At 31.5% G+C, this 25,938-nt stretch overlaps 1 protein-coding gene across 7 annotated transcripts in view; it reads right to left on the reverse strand.

Annotated features, from left to right (window-relative positions):
• Positions 1-558: 558 nt before the first annotated feature.
• LOC113395493 (uncharacterized) overlaps positions 559-25,938 on the reverse strand; it is a 167,294-nt gene continuing 141,914 nt past the window's right edge. The window contains exons 11-28 of one of the 7 annotated variants that reach the window (XM_064218337.1): positions 14,596-14,749; positions 10,377-10,538; positions 9,993-10,092; positions 9,766-9,904; positions 8,755-8,921; positions 8,598-8,677; positions 8,067-8,210; positions 7,373-7,480; positions 5,406-7,284; positions 5,218-5,317; positions 4,904-5,126; positions 4,292-4,695; positions 3,997-4,187; positions 3,563-3,695; positions 2,977-3,098; positions 2,657-2,787; positions 2,143-2,322; positions 559-1,166 (exon numbers count right to left, since the gene is read on the reverse strand). In XM_064218337.1, coding sequence (XP_064074407.1) covers positions 1,011-1,166; positions 2,143-2,322; positions 2,657-2,787; positions 2,977-3,098; positions 3,563-3,695; positions 3,997-4,187; positions 4,292-4,695; positions 4,904-5,126; positions 5,218-5,317; positions 5,406-7,284; positions 7,373-7,480; positions 8,067-8,210; positions 8,598-8,677; positions 8,755-8,921; positions 9,766-9,904; positions 9,993-10,092; positions 10,377-10,538; positions 14,596-14,749 — 4,573 coding nt within the window. In that variant the 3' untranslated portion in view covers positions 559-1,010. Of the gene's footprint in view, positions 1,167-2,142; positions 2,323-2,656; positions 2,788-2,976; positions 3,102-3,562; positions 3,696-3,996; positions 4,188-4,291; positions 4,696-4,903; positions 5,127-5,217; positions 5,318-5,405; positions 7,285-7,372; positions 7,481-8,066; positions 8,211-8,597; positions 8,678-8,754; positions 8,922-9,765; positions 9,905-9,992; positions 10,093-10,376; positions 10,539-14,595; positions 14,750-25,938 lie in introns of all 7 variants that reach the window. The other 6 variants (XM_064218343.1, XM_064218336.1, XM_064218338.1 and 3 more) reach the window with 6 other exon arrangements.

Genomic DNA, 25,938 nt, shown 5'->3' on the forward strand with positions numbered 1-25,938 from the left:
GCCAGATTTGTTTCGTTTATCTTTTGGCTTTCAACCGCACGCATCCAACCAACCAATGAGGTTCGAGTATTTTATTCCCTACGAAAACGAATCGTGGAATGTACTAAAGTCTAAATTTTTTAAAAGGTTCACTGTGCTGCTAATGTATATAATATAATATAATAGAATTATTATTAATTTAATTCATATCATTCATATATCAAGGTACATGTAATGAAATGGATAAACTGAGGTTTAGTATAGAAATAGTTTTTAAAACTATTTTTCGCGATCATCAAAGTTACTATTGAGAATTTAAAACATTAATATAATGACATTTAATTTTTTCAGTTGCAATTTGAAAAACTTAAGTATTTTTGATTTTTGAATTAGTTTAAAAATATATGTCGAATCCATTTTATTTTATCTGTGGTTTAGAAAACAGCCATCAATATCTTATTTTGCAATGCTTTCAGCGCTTATTGTTATTTAAAGAGCTTCGTCAATAAATGCATTTAAAACTAGTATAGTTTTTAATTGTAGATGAATATAATTATGTAAAAAGATGCTATGCGATTGTTTAGTTTGTTTAGCTTGCATTGGCTCAGGTTGCTATTGTTTAATATATCGATAAACCGAATCTTTATACATTTTATAACAAAATAAAATAAGAAAAAACGTTTATCATTCGTTATTACAATGATTATTAATAATTGACTGCCAACAATAGGTTGGTCGTCGCGAAGTCGATAACTATTCTCTCGTCCGTTACTTACAAAATCCATATCTAAATTTTCAATAAATACGGTTGGGAATATGATATATATATATATTATATGATTACTTTGACCAGAATTTGATGTACTATTTATCTTATCGTTTAAAGTAATATCTTGTTTCGATATAGACGTGTCTAAATTATATTCTATATGATTTTGTATTTTATTTTTACATGCAAAATATTTCTGGTTAATGTTTAATATAGTTTTATTTAAATTTTTGGTCCACGTTGGGCCGTGATGGAAAGCGGATCAGAGTCTCTTGAGATTCTTGTGTGAGTCCGTGCTGGAACTCTTAAGGGAGCCGCCGAACCGTCTGGAGTGAGAAGGGGTCGTTCTCTCTCTGTCTAAACTTGCAGCTCGAAGGATGAGGCCCCTTGATTGTAGAAGGGACGAAGTCGGTCTTACCTGGAAAGTAATGATTTTAAAATATAATTATATTTGTCTGTTCGAACACGATTTGAAAAATAATAAAGAATTATAATACTTTTCTGTATTAGTTAAAATGCTCTATAAAGTGATTTCAAACGTCAATAGCTCAATGATACGTTATAATGAAATCTGACCCCTTCGAATAGTGTCGTACGTACATATGTGTACAAACCGTGTTTGGCGGCAGAAAAGTAATGAGCTACCGAGTGCTATTCTGTAAAAACTTAACTCACATCTCACTCGTGAAATGTTAAAAATCAATTTACTGATAAGCCATTTTGATGTGTGTGTCCTTTAAATGTTATAAATATTTATTTCATCAATGCCCATCACTTAATAACATTTCCTATTTCAAGTTCATATTCAGTTTTTATTTTCAAGTTTGTTTTTACAAAATAGTTTTACTATGCTAGATAGTATTGTAATGGAATATACTTTATGTTATCTTTACTTATATACTAATATTATGAATACAAAAATAGCTTTGTATGTCTGTCTGTTTGTTCGTCTTTCACGGCTAAACCACTGAACCGAATTTGATGAAATTTGGTATAAAGCAAGTTTTAACTCGAAAAAAGGACATAGGCCACCAATCAACTACTAAAACACGAGCGAAGTCACGCTGCGACAATTAGTATTTAATATTATAACTACTTTTATGATATTATAATGAATTATATTATTTAAAATTATAACTAATTTTTACTTTTATGCCGATATATATTTTATTGACTGACAAGAAGGTTCTAGAGAGGAGACCGCGAATCGGCAAGCGTAGTGTAGGACGTCCTGTGGCACGGTGGAGCGATGATGTACGGAAGGTGGCTGACAGAACTTTGATGGGAAGGGCCGAAGATTGAGCTCAGTGGCGCGCTTTATGGGAGGCCTATGTCCAGCAGTAGACTAATACAGTTTGATCATGATTATAACTACGGCTGAATGTTTTATGTACTTGTTCTCCAACAGATCCAACTCGATGCGGTCTCCCCGTACTACTCTCCGTGAAGGAGGTTTCCATTGACTTGTGCGATGCCTCGCTGATTGATTGAGACAGTAGTTGGGTCGTTGAATTTGAGTCTTCCATGTTGGACAGATCGTCTGGACTGTCTTCTCGATGTGGGGTGTCGGATTCCTGAAAATGCACCCATTTTTATAAATATAGTATATACATAGGTACGAAGGTAGCAAGCATGTTGTAGTCTATCGTTTCTACATGAAAAACAAAGTAAATTTTATACCTACATATATATATATTTCTACATGAAATAAATCTTGTTTTGATCATAGAAAATATGTCTGATTCTTTAGTGTCTTACACACTCGCAGTAAGATTTTATATAAAATACCAGGATTCGATTTTTAAACGTATGTGTGATTAATCGAATTACTTTTAAAATTATTTAATACTTATAGATGTAGTAAATGTAATTCTTGTCTAAGTTTCTGTTCGATAAGGTATTGATTACCTCTTCTAAGTCTCTTAAGCCCACGGGGTACTGTAGTCTTTTATTCTCATCTCTTTCCTTCTCCCTCTCTCTCTTTTCTAATTCATCTGCAAGCATCATTACTTCCCAGTGGCTACCACTTCCGGCGTAGGCTAGCAAAATTAAGAACTTATTCATTATACCTTAATATTTCTGAAGATTTATTTTTACACAAAAAAATAATTTCGTTTTTATTAGATTTTTTGTACAAATAAATAAATGTAAACTTAAATTTAAATCAAATATGTGTTTAGCTTAAAATAATTCTAGTTTAAAAAGTAACCAATTAAAAAGTCGCTTACCTCTGATTGGTGATTCTTGGCCTTGGTTAGAAAAGCAACGCGATCTTGAGTTGCTTTCAATGAACTCTTCAAAAACTGGCGTGCGAGGAATTGACTCCGAGTCACTACTTGACGATGTTGAACTACTGAAATGCATATTAAATCTTTGAATATTAACTATTCATACTTGATGCAAAAACGACTGTTACTTATAATTTGTGTACTATGTTCATGATTGATTTGACAATATTTTAAATTAAAGAAGAATTACGCAACGGTTTAAGACCTGCCTAGGGATGTAAAAAGTCGCAGGTTCGATCCTGACTTTTGATCCTCCACTCATAACGTAAGCTTTAAGCTAAAATATGAATATTAGTAAATCCTTACAATAGGGCATTGCTAATAAAAAACAAGAAAATACATACATACAGGGACTAACCTCTAAATTTGTCATTTTATCTTACAATCTCTTGTACGATAGAATATTTTTAAATTTTTTCTTTTCATATCACTATATATTAAGCTACATAATTATTTTTGAACTTTTTGTAATTCTACTGTAACTGCTAGAAAATTAAAAAACTAAAGTAAATAAGGTTAATATTACCAATCGCTCCAACTGTAGTCGCTGTCTATGTCCACAACCACATCATTACAGTTCATTTTCGCTGCGGCGCCGCGGTTGTAACCGAAAAAAGAGCCCAGGCTAAATTTGCGTTGCGGCCGTTGTGAGAGTGGTTCTGTTTGATTAATATTTAAATTAAAGGAAAAAATATAAATTACATTCAATCAAATGGAAAAGGAATTGATTACAATACGTTTTGAAATGTCATTTATATTGTGTTCTAATGTATTTTTCATATAAGGTAATAGTTTATAGCATAATATATAGATTTAGATATAGGACAAACATCGCAAATTTCATAATGTTTCTAGACAAAACCATGAAGAATTATTTGATCTAATAAGTATAATTCAATACAGGATTGGAAATAAAATTGCCATATTGAATGGATAAGTATTAAACTTTATTCAACTCACTTCTGTCTTTCCTACCCGTATGGTGCATTCCAGTATCAACTGATAATGTCTTCTTTATCTTCGTTTTAGTGTTGTCGAGGTGAGTGCCCAAGAATTGAAAGGGACGTATTCCTCGTCTACTCATACGGAGACTTGACTGTTCGGGACTGAGCAATGATCGATTTTCTGATGTCATGTGAGGTGATAGTGGCCTTTAAAATAAATATTTTAAATAAGATTTAATTTTAAATTAATAGTTCATTATTAATTGTTTTTAATTGGTAACTAATTTACTTTTGGTACTGATAACAATTACCTTGTTAAATCTTGTAACTCCATTGTCTCTTGGTAGTTTTGATCCTCCCACGATTTTCTTTGCCTTATTTTTTCAGCTCGCTTTCTCGAATAAGTACCGGCTTTTCCGTCTAAATTTAAATCTAACCTCTTAGACTTATTTACAGACCAATCTTCTTTACTAGAAGATGTTTTAGCAGTTCTTTTAGACAGCGATTCAGCTAACGTTTGTAGTTCTGAATAAGTTAGTTTGGATAGTTCTATTCCTTCCGTCATTTCTGTAAGTTTTTCTTCCGACAAAACCTCACTTGATTGTGTTTCTCTTAAGTTTGGCGTTGATGATATTTTTTTAGTAGTTGTTTTAATGTCTGTAGCGCTTATTTCCGGCGGAGAAGTGGTAAAAACTGTGTCTAGCGAATCGCCTCTCTAGAAGTGTTTAACGAATTTATTTTAGCGAGTCTAAATTATACAATGAGATAAATAAATTGTATTAAATTTTATTTTGTATTTATTATACATAGTTTTTATTATATATTTAGGTAAATTTTCGTGGTAAAAACTATTATATTTTTTTTAGGTATTTAAGTTTTAATTAATGTAAGGTGGACTATGGATTTCAATAAAATGGACATACCATGAAACCTTCATCGACTCCTGATATTTCATCACTTCCTGAGCTATTTTTTGACTGACCCATTGTTTTCAAGTCATCGTTTCTTTGGAATTGCATTGCTTGTTCCGTAGTAGTGTTTGGTGGTACTCCGGGTAACCCTAACCTTTCTAGCTCTTGTATTCGATTTTGAAGTTGACTTATAATTTCATCACGCTTACGAACTTCATTCTCTAATGTATCAAATCTATTAAATAATACATAACATTACTATGACATTCATAATTAAATTATAATAAAACACATTAGATACATAAAAAATAAAATTATAATTAAACCTTTCTTGAAATTTGCCTTGGACGTCGTACAAATGCCTTTGAATTACTTTCTTTATTCCAAAAAGTACTTCTCCAAAATATTCTTGCTCTTCAATTGACCCTGAAAAAATAAAATGATCTTGATTTAAACGAAATATCAATAACTATATTTCAAATTATAAAAACTTGTAGAAACTGTGAATATTTACCTCTTAATAACTTTCTTTGATTTGCAACCGCTGATATTAGTGATAGCTTAGGTTTATCTGAAGGTACTCTAATTTCTTCAGGTCGTAAAGATTTGTAATCATAGACAGGTTCAAAATTTGATTGTAGTTTGTATTCATGTTTGAGGTTCGGTTGGATATTTTCAGCATTTAATATTGATTGTTTATTTACTTGAGGCGGAGGTGTTTCTAAAGAGATTGATTTATTGATATCTGAGGGTGTTGTTTGTTGTACAGTTACAGCTGGAGTTGGTAATTCAAAAACGTCATCCGAATCATCCATTGGAATACTTGCGGGTGGTGAGGGTAAGGTATGACGATGAAATGTAACACTTTTTGCGAATTTTGAATGCCTCATAGCGTATCCTTCTACCGTTGGTGCTCGAATTAGTTTTCTCAATTCCCTGCTCTTTTCAGGACTTTCTGCAGGAGTTACATCTTCTGACAATTTTTTTAATATAGATTTAAGTGTTCGCCTTTCGAGAGTTTCATTAGACCCGTGACTTTCAACTGAATCTATAGATTTTCGTTTAAATTTCCTTTTATCCATTGTACTACCTTCTGACATGCTTCTCGTAAGGGTATCACAAAGTAAATCTTCAGATGAGCTTGCACAGTCTAAACTCGAACTTCTAAATTTCATAACTTTTTCAAGTTCCGCCAACTTCTGACGTTCATTGAGTATTTTAAGCTTTTTTACAAATGGAAGTCCACCATATTCTGGAGAAAGATCATCTATAGATTTATATTTTTTATCTTTTGATAACGATGATCTTATAATAGCTATTTTATCATTTGGGACACTACATTTTTTTGGTGACATTGTCAATAAATCTAAGGACTCTTGTTGGACGGGTTCTGAAGGGGTTGACAAGCAAGTCTTGGATTTATCTTGCGTTAGATTGTCACTTTTAATTTCAGTACTAGCGTTATCTATCTTAACTAATTGCGCAGTATTAATTTTTGGCACACAAATACTTATGCTTGGTTCTGGTAAATTTCCTTCTATTGAATCTTTAGATACATTTTGAGATTCATTTTTATCTTCTGAGCTAGGTTTACTTTTTGTGTCACCTAAAATAGCGGCCTTTTTAAGTTTAGTCCAAGGTTTTTTACTCTTTGGCTCCTCTCTACTTTCCTTAGTTTGAATAGGTGCTATTTCTAAAGCCGATTTTTCAATAACTGGTGTTTTACATTTTTCTGTCGAAGAACTGTCACTTTCTTTTGACGATCCTCCCCCCTGTAATATTTTTAATTTTTCTCGAAAGCTGGACCCGACAGACTTAGCTGGTGACTTTATTTTACTTACAACAGAATGGGGTATTGATATTAAATTCCCTTCTGTTTTTGGTGTCGGTTCTACTACTGCTGCTGGTTTTTCGGCGATTCCTTTACTTAGTGGCTGGCAAACAGCCGTCCCATCACTTTTTACTTGTAATATTTTATCTCTAAAACTTACTTTAGGTTTTGAAACACCATCGCTTGAGCCTGAAGAATTTTTCCTTGATGTTTTGGTTGTTGGACTCTGTAGTTTGCTGGGTGAGCTAGATTCGGAACCTTTTCGCATTGGACTAAGATTTTTTATAGTTGGACTTAGAGGGCTTTTTATTGAACTAGGACTTATAGTTTCAGAGCTAGAAGGCTGGTTACTGACTGAAGGAGTTAACTGATTTTTTTCTTTTTCTTCTTTAGCTTTAAGTAATAGCAGCCTTTGTAGTAAAGGGAGGCCAGCACCAATAACTTCTGGTTCTACTTCTGGTGGTGCTGAACTAGTCGAAGGCAATGGATGAGAAGAGGGAGGAGGAGATAATATCACTGAAGATGTTAAAAGTCTCTGTTTTGCAACTTTTTCTTCACGGTCCTGTTTAAAGTAAAATTATTGTGAATAACGTACCCCATAGTAGCTTAGTATTACTTTATATTAGTAAGTATATTTTGCGATACTTTACCTGTTTTTCTTTTAACAATTTTAATCGTGACAGCAATGGTAAACCAGCTCCAATAGGCGAAATAACTTTTTCGCCATCTTTGCTCCCTGAGGTCGTTTCGTCATTGTCCTAAAAAAATAATACTGAAAATGAAGACGATGACTAAAATGCTTATAAAAGCCAAATCAAAAATACAGAATGTACATTATTTACAAATATTTTTAGTTACAATATTTTTTCGTATAACAGATTGTAAGTCACACAGAGATAGACAGTGGCGTAGCATGGGGGCGGCGCTGCAGAGGTGGCAGTTAGAGAAAAAAAAGTAAATTATTTTCAGTGTTTTTTTCGTCATTTTTTTTGTTGTTACCAAATACCAAATACCTAGGTACCTATGCAGGTTCTATGTTTACGTAGTTACACTGGCTCGCTCACCCTTTAAAACGCAAACCAACAATACTAATTATTGCTGTTTAACGGTAGATTATCTGATGGGTGAGTGAGTGGTACCTATCCAAACGGGCTTGCACAAAACTCTTCCACTTGCATTTATTTTATAACATTTCTGATTAAAAATACCCTCAGGAATAATCCTATAAGTTATTTAGGATATATAAGCATCTTTCCTTATTTATTAATTATCCTATATAACAGTGACGCAGGTAATGGCTGTTAAATATAAAGAAATAGAAAAATAAGAGGTATATATACACACATCTTGATGCTGTGGCTGCGAGTCGTCGCTCTCAACGCGCGGCATGCGGCGTAGCTTTGGCTCAGCAGCGAGCGCTTGCAGCTCCATGGACTCGCCGGAGCGCCGACCGACACGTGACCTGCTTCGGATCGCGTTTCTTATTCCCTGGTGAATTAAACGAGTTGTTTTGAAAGTGTACTGAATTCTCGTAACTTCAATTTGTACGCGTTTAAGATAATAATAATATGATTATTGGATGTATGTGATGAATCCTGTATCTTTCAAAAAAGTTAATAATATTCATTACTTGACATCTCTTCTAATTTATTTAAATAAAAGGATCAATACAATTTTCCTGCTTTTAAGATACAGTGTATACGTATTTTCAAAGTTTGTAATTAAGAATTTAAATATTATGACGTTGAATATTTTGATTAACGAAACTCCCAGAAGGTAAAAGATATATTCAAATGCAATTAAGTTAATTAATTAATAGTAAATAAGAAACCTTCTTTAATATACATTAGCAAAGTGAACAATTAGGATAATAACCTTTACATCAGTACGTAATTTGTGGACTATCCTTTTTGGAGCACTTTCGTCTCCGGCTGATTTATCTGGACTAATTTCACCTAGAATAAAAGACAACGTTTTATTTTTATTTCTAAGAAAATTAGTAAATATCATTAATAAAGTTCTCGATTAATACTTTTAACTTTTTGCCTCGACATGCTTTTCGCTTCTTGCAAACGTTTCCTGCCTAAAGTCTGTAAGATATCTTGAGCTTCAGGATAATCTTTCATTGCTGCTAAAACATCTTCTCGTGAAAGAGAGAAAAGTTCAGAATATCCGACAGATCTTACGTCCGCTGTCCGCCTGGAAAAGAACAACAATTAGAACAAGTAAAGAAAATGGAATGTCGTTGTCGCGTTTCATGATAAATTTTAAAATAAGAAAGTTGATATATTTTAAGTAGAAGAAATTTTAAACCACACACATAGAGACACGAATACAGAGAAACGAGTATCGATACCTAAACAACGATATATTATTCACTGATTCTCGGAGAAAACACTATGAGCTTCTTATTGCACAATTAAAGTACGTTAATACTAAATTTTATTTTATTTTAGGAAAACAAACAATGAAATGGTACTTATAGCGTAATAATATACATTTTATGATTTATGTGTATAATATGCTAAAAGTGTCTATTATTATAAGTGTATTATAATGCTTTGACATGATAAGCTAAAAAAGCGCATCAAAATCATCATCAAAAATAGCAATGCGGCGGAAGAAAGGAGCTCGCCACATATAATGATAACCAGATGAGTTTATTTCCTATATCAGACCACAGTTTGGGATAAAAGTACACAAACAGTCAACAACAAAACAAGTTGATGATGAATATATAAACTTTTTCGGTTCGTCAATATTGATCCTGTAATGTATGTGATGGATTTTTACAGCAAATCGAATCTCACATAAAAGATGGATATCAATATACATTAAATGTTTTATGTTAAAGTACTTCAATATATTTATGGGGGCTGTATCGCCAGAGACTTTGTTATAACAAAATCTGTATCAAGAACTTTTTATGGTTTTTAACGAAGCAATAAATTTAAGTGCATCAAAAATAATCTATAAAAACGTGTCAAATTACAATATTAAAAAGAAATGTGTGCACAAAAAATCATTTTAACAGCAAACTAACTTGTTTAGACCATCGAGGTTTAAAATGCCTATTTCACCAAAGAAATCGCCTGCTTTCATTGTAGTTAAAACTCTTCCAGTCTCTGATATTACTTCCAGTATACCATCTGCTATTATAAACATTTCTCTCGCTACTTCGCCTGAAAAATATTTGCATTATAATACTTGCATTATGTTTTCATTAAGTATAAAAGTATTTTATTTATACAATAGAAGTATTGTCTCTACCTTTTCTACAAATCGAATCACCAGGTGTAAATATATAGGCCTTCATTTTTAAAACCAAATCATGAAGAAATTCTGGTTGACATTCTTGAAATATAGTCACCTGAAACAAAAAGTTTATTTTTAAGATTTGGTGCCCAATGTGGGACTCGTTTTTGTTAATCTATCAATAATAGCAACAACTTATAAATCTCGACAACGCTGTGATATAGTATTAAAGAAAATATTTTTTTTAGTTTTCTTTTTTCATTTTTAATGTCTAGTCATTATCTAAGTATCATTATAGTACACTAATAAAATTATATTTATTAAATATAAAAACAATTGAAAAACAAAACAATATAATATAAGGTTAGTTTAAAATTGTTTTGAAGTAATTTTACTTACCTTTTTTAAAACGCTTAAATTAACATGCAAAGCCAGTTCGGTCTTCAGTTTATCTGGTAATAGACCCAATGCAGTGTTTATATCACCACCACCCTGAATTCTCCCACGAGACCACGAGTAGTCATACCATCGAAGTACTCGACGCTTCATACCTCCTGGCACCTACAGTAATGAAGCAAAATATATAGTAAAAGATAAATTATAACAGATAAAAAAACAACTTAAACAAAAATACTTAAACGTCTACAGTTTCAGATTTTATTTCTCTCAGGTTTACAATTTATATTATGTACTTTTCTCAGTCGATGAAACTAATTTAAAGTTAAATTTAATATACCTACAATAGTAATATCTTTAGTACCAATATTTAATATATGTACAGTCGGGGTAAGAAAAGTATCGTCACCTTAAGATCTATTTTCGTGTGCTCAGTATGAGCTATAACCTGCTTTACCGATTGAGTATGACGTATTGCGTCGCAATGTCATTATAGGTCGCATCTAGCAAAGAGTATAATAGCGTTTAGAAGCTATAATAATAATAAGAAGCCGTCAATCGGTATGATAATTAACAATTTCTCACGAAACCTCTTAGTCCTTCGTGAATGTTCGTGTAACATCGCAGATTAAGACATAGTCTTGTCTCTTATAAAATAGTGCATAATAGTAATCCTACTTCCTACTAATATTATGAACGCGAAAGTTTGTGAATCTTTCACATAAAATTTACTAAACGGATTTGGATAAAATTTTGCACACTAAAAAATTTATTCATATAAAAAAATTTATTCATTTAAACAAATCTTATTTATTTTATTAAAAACGAGTATATCCGCCATTCGTTTCAATCACAGCTTGTAGTCGCTGTTGCATTGATCCAACAAGGCGAGAGCATATGTCGGTTCCTCTGAAGCTCTCCCAAACACTTCGGCAATGTTCTAAAACAGCTGCTTTGGTTCTATCGTTATTATTTATCCACCGCTGCACTATCAAACCCCATATATTTTCGTCACGTTATTACATTAACATTAACTCAAAATAACGGCCGAATAATATTACAATCGTTTTTATTCTAATTGTTGTAAAATTGCAAGATATTGCAAGAAAATATATGACACTGACAGACTTTGACAATTCAGTAGAAAATATCATATCTAATTTAAATCTTGTAATGACTAATTAGGCCATTAAAAAGGTTCCATGTTGATATGACACTAGACGTAGTCCAAAGATGTTGCACTATTTTGAACCAAGTTATCATACTATGTTAGTTTAATTTTATATACAGTTGTCTGTTTAGTGTTTTAGATTCAAAAGGTACTAAGCGTTTACGACTTGATAAAGGAATTAATTTGAAAACTGACGAAGGTTTTCTTACTCTGACTGTACATATTTGTATGTATTTTGTCGTCATTAACGCATTTTGGCTACTAGCTAACTTTGTACAATTAGATTCTTCTTTTAATCTATGAAGAGCTATAAGATTTGTAAGCAAATACACTCTCTAAAGTAAAACTTAATTATTAACTTTTGACCTCCGGGATCTGAATTTATTCAGATAAACCCCAATTTATTTGGCTTGTTTAGTGATTTGTCTAAAGAGTCTAAGACTACTGTTAGTTAAAAAATATTTCAGATCTAGGCTTTATCAGCTAAGATTACACTAATGAGATGTTTTCAATCTTTTTATATAGATATAATCAGCTCGCTGCTAACTAAGTTATTGTTATGCTTAATTTTTCTATATTATATAGTGCTATAAATGTAAATATAATTTTGATCGTTGTAGCATGCTATTTAAACGTTGAAAAAACTCGCTATAGTTTTTAAAAATATATTTAAGTTATTTCAGCATGATATAATAATTCCGTGAGTGATACATGCAATCCATTACGTACTTACGTTTATGGATTCGGTGCACGGTGAAGTGCTTAATTTGCACGATGGCGAATTATAAAGGAAAGCCAATCATTTTAATGAATTGTGAAAATACCATTGACAAAAGCTTTGTCATCAATTTTGTTAGTTTAGGTTCATAATATATTAATTACCCTTTCATGTGATTCATATATTATTTTATATATAATTTCAATGATTATAATCATAAATGATACATACACAATCATTTTTAAGAAATAGTTCTTAAAATTTGAATCAATGTTCAGTTTATATATAATTATGGCATAAATAAATACTTATTTTTGGAGAAAAATAACTCTGTCATCATTGATTTAATATTTTAAGATTAATTTACAACTTTAAGTGGAACGTGTTATGCAGATATGTTTCTATCCACAGAAGTGAAAATAAAATATATTAAGATTTAAGCAATAAAATCATTGTTATGAAATGAAAAAAAAACTTTACAATAGATTAGTTAGATAAGAACAATTGTTATCTCTTTTAAATCTTAAATAAATAAATTTGTTTTTCTTAATGTTGGAAAAATTCTGCACAACACGGTCTAAGTATTCTTTAGTTTGTCATTTATGTTTTTAATTACACTGGACCATTCAGCTTTAATACCGGAATATAAAGTACTTATTTGCTTTATTACCAAACTACTCAGTTTTGTTAGAATGGTGGTTATTAGACCAAATTGCACATTTGTGTTGCGAATAAAATCGCGAAGTTCCAGAAAAGACGAACAGTAGATAACGGATTTCTAAATGCTATTTTAGAACGTTGACTAGGAAATTTCGGTCAAACTATTCAACTATTCAAAGACTTTTTTGTTTATTATGTAAGTGTTAATATTATATACTATAAAAACTATATTATATTATTCTTTAATACTAAGCGGTTTTGGGTGCATTTTAAATAAAACGTAGCTAAGAAGGTTTAAAATGCAAGCATTGTTTAAATTTAAGCTTAACAGTCATTTGTAACATTTATGACGTAGGAAATTAGGTAGGAGTTAGAGTGAAATGGTGTCAAGTGACGTTTACTACCTTGAAAATTAGCGCAAGTAATGCTCAGTGTTAAGAAAATGCGTTTTAACTATTGTTTAAAGGTAGACACGACACAATTTGTCACTCTCTCATTTAGATGAAAATTAGTCACTGTTTCAATTATGGGTACGTGTAAGTATTTGTCTTTTTTTTTAAAGATATAGTTACGCGGACGAACGAGTGGCATGTAAACTTCTGGATCAAATATCCGATGACTGGGTGGTACTTACCAAGATGGGCTTGCACAACAAAGCCCTATCACCAAGCAATTTATTTAAGTAATTAAATTGTATCAGAATTTTACCTTTCATTGAATTACGTTTGCGCTATTTTTCTTCGAATTCCGTAAATTGAAAGAAAGAATATAGATAATGTTGTTATTCTATAAGTTGAGCCTTTTGAAGAATTTAAGGTTAGCCTTAAAAGCCTGACTTTGCCTCTAGAGGCTTCAGTAGAGCTATTCTGTAAGAACAAACTCGAATCTCACCGAAGACCAGGCTCATATGTTCGAAAGTAATATGGTTCATTGATTGTAATTTTACGTTCAGAAGATAACCGCTCAGATGACTGATTTAATGTTTATAAGTCACTTTTTAACATTTCAAGATTGAAATACGAAGTTTTTTGTTAGAGAATAGTACTGCTGGCTGCAAATGAATCCTTAGAGCAAAGAGCTCGTATATTTTTATTATATAACTAATTAGTACGAAGTGAAAGAGTGTCAAAACTTATCAAATGATGTCATGTGATAAGTTATTAATAAGATTAACCGGCCTTTTTTTGTCGCTGGAAAAACGCATTACGCGTATCCCCCACGTGGAGTGGGGGAGTAGGTGGGACTCGCCGGTGCCCAATACGACCCTAGTGCACCGGAATAACCTACTAAAAAACCAGCGGTACCCTCTCCGTCTTTTCGGCGGGCGCCACAGGATCGCTTTCGCATGTTACCGTGACGTTTAAAACTGTACATAACTGTAATAAAACTGTATCAATTTTATTGTAACAGAAACTTATATTGAAACCTAACTAATATATGATATACTAGGCAACTATATTATCGCGAGAAAATATTTCGACTTATTTTCCTTATTTTTACTAAATATTTGATGCTATATTGATTATTTTTTATTTTAATTTAAATGAAATTTTCACTCGTAAGTGATACTGTTTACTATAATTAATTATTAAAATATATTTCTGTAAGACAATTGAGTAAATCTCTAATTAGACTGAGTTGCGAGTATTAAATTTAAATGTTTATTTTTTTACCTTATGATGTCTCATGTAAGTCTTCGCTCCGTCCAATAGTCGCTCGAACTCTAGTCTGTTCGCGTTTCTATTTGTGATGACGTTTCCAACTTGACCCACTATCGTTGCAAAGATGAAAACGCCAATCAAGTAGCTTACAATCGTGAAAATGTATCTGTTGAAAAAGTACTTATCAATGGCTTAGCAAATTATGTCTATTACCTGGTCATAGACTAAGTTAAATAAAGCTAAATACTTAAAAAAAAGTATAAGTGATAAAATATTACAAGGTTAAAAAAAAACAAGTGTAAAAAAATATAGAACTGTGCAAAGTTTTCGAACAGTTGCAATATAAAACACGTTAAAAGTAAATAATAAGCGTAAAAATTACAAAATGGCGGTTTCAAACAATGAAGGCTGTTCGAAAACTTTCAAATACTTCCCGAAACTAACAATCGATGAGAAATAAAGGAAATGGTACAAACAAAAATAAACAATTTCATGACAAAAGATACAATTTCATTCACATCAATTTATGTTACCCGAAGTTTTGTCACTGCGAAGCGAACAGCCTCCAAATTTCTGCCGCCGCCATTTTAATTTTATTACTCATCAAAATGGCTGTTTCCCTCCAACACGTTTTCACAAGCATTAGCTGTTAAGTAGTTGTCGTGTTGCTCGAAATTGAATTCAAATGTGTAATTCTATTGATAACTAAGTTTTTGACAGCGTTGTTAGTGTAAAAAGTTTTAATTGTTACGTTTTAAAGCGTAAAAAAATAATCAAAACGTGTTTTTGGTAAAAAGTGCCAAAACTTACCTGATTCTCTGCATTTTCTCGTAAAACGGATAATCGTTGATTTGAAGAATTTTGTAACATATTGTAATGAAAATAAATCAACAAAAAACACATTTTATTTCATATAGCTATTAACGGTTGAGATAAACAGCCATTGTTAATTATTGTTAATTAATTGGTTATTTAAAAAGCTTTTGATTGGTCAGATCATGATTACCGTTAAATGGAAAAATAATCATTTATTTTTACCATAATTCGAAGATTCGATTCAAATTATTTTATTTAGAAATATCTACGTGCGTGGTTCGATCGAATCGTATGGCTTGACAGCGAACGTCATGCCTTTGGCTGTACTCTCTGTTCAGTCGTACTCTGTACCCAAGTGTGTACGTATCGCATATACTTCGTTGATATATATTAAAATAATAATATTATAAATTTATTTATTAGTTTTCTTTAATTATAAATTAATCCAACACCTATCAATTTCTATGTCACCTTCTCCTGGGCGTCCGGTGATGTCGTCATTTACACATAATTTAATTACAAAACGAGATCATATTTGGTTATTCATCGTCTCATTTATGATTCAGAACTTACCAGAAACAATTAAAATGACATAATTGTAAATTGGGTTTGGTTGTTTAAATGCTCATGTTGAGGTTCGGATATTGAATTGATATTAAAATAGAAGGTGTATACGAGAACGTTATTCATCCATAGAGGGAGCATATAAGTGCTACAACCACTACGGGGGCGGGAACCGATCCGCTAGCAATCGCTTCACAGGAGTATTGGCGTTAGGATTGAGCCAAGTGAACGGTCGTAAGTGTACATCCTCAAATTGCTTTTTTATTTTGTCCAATTTTTTTTTTTACCATTTAGAGAGAATATTTGGAATTCGGTGGGTCCCAGACTTTATCATTTATTCTTAAAATATTATAGCTATATCAACTTAAATATATGTATAGTAATTTATTATTAATATAAATTAAGCTTAAACGAAACCTAATCGTACCTGTCAATGTTATTTGACATATAATTGTAATTAATATGCACGAAGTGTTATATGATAGTACGACTCAATAACGCATTCGTTGAAAGGAGGTTAAATAGGTTAGAATGGGAAGTTTATCCTACAAAACGTTTTTTTTTTTTTTAACGATTCATAGATGACATTATAAAACATAAAACCGTATTGACAACCTCCTGTATTTGAAGTCGTTTAAAAAATAAAATAGTCTATAACTACGTCTAAGTCGAAGTAAACGCAAATAAATTTTGCAGTTCAGGTCGATAAAGTAATTAAAGTAATCGAAAGTAACTTTTATCCTTTAATTACTAATACCAATCTTCGACGAAATTACATTAAGTTCAGAGTTCTTGCTGAACTGAAAGGTAGTCTTGCTCTTCTGGGAATTGTAATTCGAAGATTGCGGTATTTGTGTTATAATAACGTATGTCTCTTTACGATTTAGTAATCGTAAAGAGGGACAGAAAAAAGGTTGTATATATTTGATACTATTTTTGGTTTTATATTAAAATGTTTAGATTTATTTGCGTATTTGATTGGAATTCAGTTATGCTTTTGGTATATTATAATCTATAGAAGGAGTTGGTCGTCGACTATTTTTAGTCATAGCTTGTAAATAATCCACTGTTGGTTAAGGCTTTTCCGAAGAAGGTTTGATGCTTATCCAAAATGCGGATTCTTTTAACTTAAACATGTAGATTTCCCGATACTGTCCTTTAATATGAGCACGACGTTAATTATAAATATAAATTATGCATGTGAAAATTCAGTACTGCTTCCCCGGGAACAAATCCTTAGCATCGGTAAGGATCACGTCACGAGCTTTAACCACTAGGCCATATTGTCAGCTCGTAATGGTTGATTATAATATTCATTAGTAAGATATTTCCTATAACAGCATATGTTTCATTATCAGTTACATAAAAGTTGCTGAAAGCTAATGCAATGTAATAAGTCTTTGAATGAAGTTGATATTATGAAGAGGTAAAATTTGTTTGTTTGTATGTACTACATTATTCGAAGTTCACATTTCAACGTATTACGGATTATAGCACCGTTTTCAGTCATCGGCAGTTTCGCATTTTAGCGACATTAATAATATTTCCATTAAATAAGGATACTTGGGCGAAATAACGTCTAGGACTGGCAAGTGATCCCTTTCCTTTTCAACTGTCATCCTGAACGATTACGGGCACGGCGGCCAGACTAAAGGGAGATACGCCAACTGCGCAGGAGAAATTACATATATACGCGAAAAAACAGGACAAATCTCTGTTCCCTTGCTTTAATAATTCGATGGGACGGCAAATCTGATAGGATCGGCCATAATTGAGGCGTAGGAAACCTTTACGTGCTTTTAAACTTTAATACTTGCTGATTATTTGACAGAAAAAGTGAACTAATTTGATCTCAAGATTTTTATGAATTTTAAAATGTTTTTAGGGTTTAGAATGTGTTATTATTTAGTAAACACGGGATCGTACAGATAAGGGTATATTACCAGTTATAAACGATTAAGTACTACAATATTTTTTTATAAATATAATTAAATATCAATATTTCAAACATTTTAAAATTTGTTATCGTCACAACGCTATTGTCTCGAGGTAAACAATAGACTCCAAACACAAATTTTACTATGCGCGTCAAGATGGATACTTTTTTTAATTATGACGATATAGCTAGGAAACCGATAAAATTTATTTTAAAAGTATATATCTATAATATTAATAATACAGTGGGTATTGTTAAAACTATCCCAATAACGAATGATTAAATTTTGAAATTAATTCTTACCGGCACTGATTTTGGACAATCTTGTAGTACATATAAAACCTTAACTTATATTTTACTTTTTAATGCATTTTGATATTTTTAATCTGTTTTAAATTTTACATTAATAAGTGTATTGAACACACGCTGTTTTTGTTGATTATAGCGATTGACAAGGGTATGAGGTGGATTAGTTAAAAATTCAAGCAATCTGAGATAGACAGCTATTCAGTTTAATGTATGTATTTCCAACAAAAAATGGAGCATACGAGCGTGGTGCGTTGACCTTGAATCGGAAAAGTCAGAAGGGATATTGAAATTCGAATTTTAACTGTGAAAATTTTTCTTTCACCAAAGTCTTGCTTGAAGAAGTGCTTCTTAAAACCTAATAAAAATAGATAATAGAAAGATAAAACGATATACCAGTGGCTTAATCATTATTAAATTTATAGACGTCAACCTATAAAAGTGAAGTGGAGTGTTCTTACGGCCTTCAGTGAAACGATATTTTATGGGTGTCGAGAGGCGTCCCATAACTCACAGATATAAGGCCGGACAATTTTCAGGCAGACCTTATGTAATATATTGGGTAAAACTCCACCTTTTTATGTGTTAGGTCGTACTGTGATCTTTTCAAGGGATCGAATTATTATTGTTATTGAATATTGAATTTAACGTAAGAATTGGTTAATCAAACTCTTATTAATATAATATACGAGTATATGTTTGCTATAATTCCAAATGGTTAATTTGGAACTACATTTGATATTGATGTAGATTATATCATAGACAGAGGGTCTATTATTCCTGATTAATTTTAAATTTAAACGGTTTTTGTATATGACCTTTAACGCCTCTTGAGTGATCAATTTTTAGAAACGCTATCTCCTTTACTCGAAAATAGAATAATTATACCGATTTCCATACATCTAACTTTTAAAAATGACGGAATTCCAAAGATTCCATTTCATACAAAATTTCATCCCGAGTTTCACCCTTTTGTTTGATGAATATCAATATTCAATCTTTCTTTTTAACATTTGTATTAAAGAAATTAAAATTCCCCATTCTAAAACTTTCATCCCCTTTTAACCCCGTTAGGCGATGAATTTTGAAAAAGCCTCGATTAGGACTCCTCTGCGTTCCATACAGAATTTTCTCTTGTTAGACCCACCGCTTTAAGTTGTGCGTGGTATATCAGTCTATCATTTTAAAATTTTATTAAGTAGATACATACCTACATGAATAATATACATATATTAATAGTAGGAGTGTGAGTTCGAAGCAGCGAGTGATAACTAGTTCAATATATATATTTGTTAATAGGTATTCGTCCCGACTTCCTAATCTTATTGAGCTTCGTGGAATTAGTCATAATGATGGCAGAGACCTGACAGACTGACATTGGTTCCCTGGGAACGAGGACGGATCCTCGTGTGGAACGCAACATGCTTCGATACGCTGTATTTGAGGAACAATATTAAGAGCCGGAGCATTCGCGGAAAATCTGAAACGAACAAACTACCCAAATATTCATCTCTTATTCCAAATTTTATGTCTTTGTCCCATTTGCAGTTAACAAACTAGAATTTGGAGTAGTAGTACAATTTTTCCCCCAGAGGATCGGAATTGCGATTTTGCCGTTTCACGTGGTCATGATCTTAATTTTAATAATTCTTATGTAAATGAAGATTCTACTATTATTGCAACATATATAAATATTGTAACTACTAAAGATGTATTAATCCAACTCACCGTTGTTTTTACTGTCATTGTTTTTTTTTTTTATAATATGTCTTAGTCAGAAGAGAAACCTCAGTCAGACAATTCATTATACGAACCATATATATCTGTCAGTCGGTGTATCTTTCACAGCTATTTTATAGATTTGATCAATATTTTTAAATTAATAAATATCCACAGACTGTAATGTATACGCGCTTATTACGCGCTTACATTGATTTAGTTTTTTTTTTCAAATATCAGCATGTTTTTATTTTCGGTCAGCATTGTATTGGAAATTATCAGATTACAATTTTAATTGCCTCCTTTGTTTTTATCTGTGACTTATTAGTTGTGGTTTGTCTTTCTTGAAGCACAACATTTCCCATGCACGTCCTCTTTGATTCAATTTCATATTCATTTTATTGACCGTAAAAATATTTTATGAAATAATAATGTGTTTAAAATAAATGATTTTCATGCTGTATATTATTTACCGAATATACTTTTTGGAATTCGTTTTAAATTGGCTTTAGAATAACAATTTAAAATGACAGCAAAGATAAATTTCAAACGTCGATAGAATTGCTTTATTATCCACGAATGATTTATTTAGAAGAAATTGAACAATTTTTAAGATTAATGGGTTCCTTTACTGAGAAGATTGCTTGATAAAAGACATTTTATTGAGAAGACTGCTTCATTTGCTTGAAATTTTAAGTTTATTTGCTACATGGTTAACGGATTAGGTTTTAAGAAAAAATATTCATGCGTGTGTTTACTTTCCTATATTTTGCTCATTTTAATTTATAGTCGAAATCGTTAATTAATTTGGAAAGAAAGGTGGACTGAAATGATTTTCGAAATGAAATTTTTGGTCTATTTTTCACGATAGAAACTCATGGTAGCATATCAATCTAAGACGGTTTTAACATTTAACGATTGAAATACGAAGTGAGTTAAAAAGCTATTGAATTAATGAAACCTAAATTATTAGGTTTAGGTTTAAAGAACTTTAGTATCAACAAAGACATACAGTCACTTATGTGATAACATAAATTAAAGTAGGAACATGCAATTCGTCGTAATTGCCATTCTATGTACAATTATTATAAGCAAAAACAAATACAACTATGCTCAATTTTTTCCCAATGTTGTGATGTCATTACAGCTTAGGCCACAAGGAAACATTCTATTTACTATAAGATTTTAAATTAACATGGTTATTTTTATTACTAACAGTATTTAAAACGGGATATTTACCATGTTTATATCCATAGACCCAAAATATTTGGTTGAGCATAATAATGTCTGGTCAGTAAATGATGATGATTGAATTAGACAAAGTGCGCTCGACTTTTTGATTTCTTATTTAAACAACCGAATTTCAAAGGTCGACGTAAATGGAATGAGATTTCCTGTGGTCTCAGTTAATATGGAAATCCTGCCTGGATCGATTCTTGGACGTTTCCTCTATCTCATTTACATAAACTAGTGTTTGCTCAGTGGTCCAAATCCGACCACAATAGGTTTTATCAAGTGCTCTAATTGCTAACGTGAATGATAACAAAGAACCTTTTACTTTCAATTCTATTATTGATTTAAAGATCGTCAATTGTTACCAATAAAAAAAAAAAGATAAGAAAATCGGTTGATGAACAGAGAAGGAAAAGGCATTAAACTGTTTTTTTCTTCCCTATTTATATATAGTATAGGTAGACCAGTAAAATTTATGTAATTTCTCGAGCTTGCATAAAGCCCTACCACCAAGTACAAACCCCTATCGTGTTTAGGATCCTTTACTTGTAAAACATGAAAAAACTGATGTACTTATCAATGAGAAAGAGAAGAGGATAGTTCCAGTAAAACTTATAGAATTTCTTAACATTATTATTGATGTAAATTACAAAAGGTTACATATGCAAATAGGTCGGTGAGTAGACTAAGCGCTGTGTAGCTGAGTTAGAAAAATAGCTTTTTATTGATATTAATGCGATTCGTCTGGTACATATAAATATCCCTAAACGCAAAGACGAAACTCACGCTTTACCTATTCATGGAATTATACAACGAATTTCGAATTATTAAATTGGCAACGCTGACAAACCTGGATTCAAAGAAATTTAGTAATTTGATCAAAAATAATAATATATTATTTTTAAAATTAATGTTAAAGTTTGAATAATTAATATTATACACTAATCACCCTTTTCAATTTATAAGACATCAGATATAGTAGCTCATCAAAATTGAAGAGGAATAAAACAGCCAACCATCAATCTCAACAATGTTGTTGTAGTTGTCACATTACATATCCTGGATTCGAAGAGCCGAAATTGCCCAGTGGTGAGAACGCGTTCATCTTAACGAATGGTTATAGGCTCAAACCTAGGCATGCCATCACTGAAGTTTAATGTGCTTGGTTGCTCATCTCGTGCTTGGTGATTAAGGAACATATCCCGAGGAAAGCTTCAGCTGTTTCTAATTTTGTCGCCACGTGTATATCTACCAACGCTAACGGGAGCAGCATGGTGGAATAAACTCTATACCTTCTCCTCGAAGGTCGAGAAGATCAGCATTGGGGCATTAATAGGCCTTTACAGTATCTTTCCAGTAGGTAAGATAGGTAGATATTTTATGATTTTAATTTCTTACGGCGACCTAGTTACTGCGATTTAATCTGTTCAATTTCCTTTGATTCTATAGCGGAACGGATATGATAAAGTTGAATTTTAATTAAAGTATCGATTACTTGATTAGATTACTTGTGTAGAAGTTAGATGCATATTTAATAACTTTACTTAATCGTAGGGCTTTGTGCAAGCTTGTCTAGCTAAGCATCACCCACTCATCAGAAATTCTTCCGCTAAAGAGAACTTAGAAATTTTGTGTTCCGGGTCAAACAATAAGCCAGTGTAACTACAGGCACAAGAAATCATACCATCTTTGATATCATGGTTGGTGGTGCAAGCCAAATGGGCGTATATGACTATATACCATCAGGTTACCCAAAAAAAAATACCCACAGGAAAATAACTACGTATTTATTATAATAACAAGGCCCAAATAACACTAAGGCTTGGGTAGTATGTGTCATCCTGATATCTTAAGCTGAGTCTTATTGGCTATGAGTAAAACGTCAGTACAGTGTTTTGTAGAAGAACACAGCTATTCCTTATCAAATCACGAGTCTCGTAAGAGCTTACTACCTTCCTAGATATACAATGTCATGGTGGCAAGAAACCAAGCCATAAGTTTAAGCATTCTAGGGAGGATTGTAGACAGTCTGCCCAATGCGTTTTCAAATAATTGGAAAAATAACGTTTTAATTGATTAATTGGGATATTAATTCAGTTTATAAATAAAAAATCTTTTGGAAATTCGATATATAAAGTTTTCGGTCATCATCACGAAAATCTTCTGTTTTTCATCACTAAAGAATAATTAGCATTATTATTTATCCAAAGTAAAGTACAAGCTGTTGAGTCTTATCAAAATCCATAAGGTAAACATAATATATTAATGGATTATTTCTTATACATTAAATACGTTTCAGAATTATAAAGCTGTTAATATTACTCAATATCGACCAATGGAACGCTCCATATAGGTCAAAACAACGAAAGAGGTTTCCCATTAACATCAAGTTATTTTTTGGAAAAAAAATATGGTGCTTATAGAGATTTACGAAGATTTCAGATTATTAAGGACCTTTATATATTCTAAGTTCTACAGACTTAAATTCATACTTTGCTTATGTATCAGATACATGTATAGATACAGATACATGTATACATGATACATTCTCTCTTTTTGCTTTCCTGCAATTGGCGGAAATGAATTTGAGTAAAGGGATGGTAATGTGTAACAGGAAGCCGGACACACGCTTTATTTGATTTAACACATGAGTACGCCCGGTCCTTGTGCTGCCCGTCACGGTACCAACTCATTTTCCGAGCGGATGTAATGGTAATGGCTTTATAATTACTTCTTATCAAGGTGAGATGTCAGATTTGTACTAAATACTGTAAGACCCGTATTTTTTATTATTAGACTTGGTATCAATGAATACAGCTTGACCTGGAGAATAAAAAATAATATTTTTTTGATGATCTGAATTTGTTTGATGATTTTACAACCGGTTCGAATTCAAAAATAAGATCATTTTCATACGTTATTTAATCGGACTAATAATTATTATTTTAGTACATGTATCCGATTTTTCGCCATAAAAATAAATAAGATGACGTTTTTATTGTAATGTCTTACTATGATAATAATGTATACAATTTTGTAATACATAAGTAAATGCAGTTTGCAGTTTAGGTCGCTTTATTTGACTATTTACGCGACAAGCGTTAATTTAATGTTCTTTTAATTAAATAATGTAAATCGCAATATTTCTTCTTCAATCTTTACTTTCCTTTATTTCTGTGACCGTGATTCTTTTGAGGAAGTTTAATGAACTTTATGACCTCCAATTTTCGTTATTAGTTTGATTATAATTATAATCGATTTTACAAATAAACACAGTGTACATACATACAGTTTTTGTACACCTATATAAGTGACATAAATATAAAAATGATTTCTCCAATAGTATAATAATAAACGTAAACTCACTTAGACTAACAAAATAAGTAGAGTTGACATTTTTTTATATTTCATAATGTTATGTAAGGAGTTTGTCTGTCATAATACCACAACAAAATAGTGGACAGTGACTTTTGAAGTTTGAATTTTTTTTACATATCAAAGGGGTCCGGTATTTTTCTAATTCTTGGTAAGAAGTAATTGTAAACGGCGTTACCTTAAAAATATTTATATTCAAACTTATTTCACAAAAACATAGCATCACCGCTAGACTTTAAGCAAGTTAATTCCACTTAGTAAGGCCCGGAAGAAGTTACAAAATGTAAAGTTATGAGGCGAATTTAAACTAGAGCAAGGTCTGAGAACTTTTAACAACGTTAATTTTAATTTCAAATGCGGGAAACCATTGAAAATATTTACCTTTGTATAGAAAACGGCTCGTGGTTACGTTCAATTATAATTTTAAATTTCACTCTTAAAATAGAGAAATTAACATTGGCTTAAATGAGAATTCGGTGATATTTTGAATGAGTTGAAGTGGATGATTGTTTGCGTGAGTTTCGAATATAGATAATTCTTTCTTTTATTATTGATCTAACTGTGACGTGTAATATTCATGAGTAATTTAAATTGATTTAAGAACCATGTCCCAAAGTTACTTAGGTAATAATAAAATTAATTTTTAACCAAAGTCTATTATATGAATTTTTCTCCAACTTACTCTTACAATTTTAAATAAATATTTAATAGACTAACACGTATCAATCTATGTTAATATATACGAGAAAATCCACTGAATTTTCGTTTACGTAATTTATGTTGTAAATCATCAGAATATCATAAGAAAACTTTTGTACGTATTTATTCAACAACCCGCATCGATAACAACTCCAATCAAAAGAAAAGAAAGTTAAAACCAGCAATGGGATCTCTATAGACTGTAACATTTACTTTTAATCTATCTCTAGACATACTGGTGTTAGTTTTTAGGGTTCCGTACCCAAAGAGTAAAACGGAACTCTATTACTAAGACTCAGCTGTCCGTCCGTCTGCTGTCCGTCTGTGACCGTATCACATGAACCGTGATAGTTAGACAGTTAAAATTTTCACAGCTGATGTATTTCTGTTGTCGCTATAATGACAAATACTAAAAACAGAATAAAATAAATATTAAAGGGGGTTCCCATACAATAGGCATGATACTTTTGCCGTTTTATAGATAACGGTACGGAGTCCTTCGTGCGCGTGTCCGACTCACATTATGCCGTTTTTTTTAATTTCTTTATTGAATTAAGGTATATGTATATAATAGTACTAAATTTAATGGTAATTTTTTTATGTTGCATAATACAAAACGGATATACATTTGAAAGTTGCTTAACTATCCGTAACACCCATTAGGATTGTTAGTTTTCAGAATCCCAGTTATGATATTTCTGTGTCAT

This window comes from Vanessa tameamea, chromosome 21 (assembly GCF_037043105.1).
Source record: "Vanessa tameamea isolate UH-Manoa-2023 chromosome 21, ilVanTame1 primary haplotype, whole genome shotgun sequence".
In the NCBI taxonomy this organism is placed as follows: Eukaryota; Metazoa; Arthropoda; class Insecta; order Lepidoptera; family Nymphalidae; genus Vanessa; species Vanessa tameamea.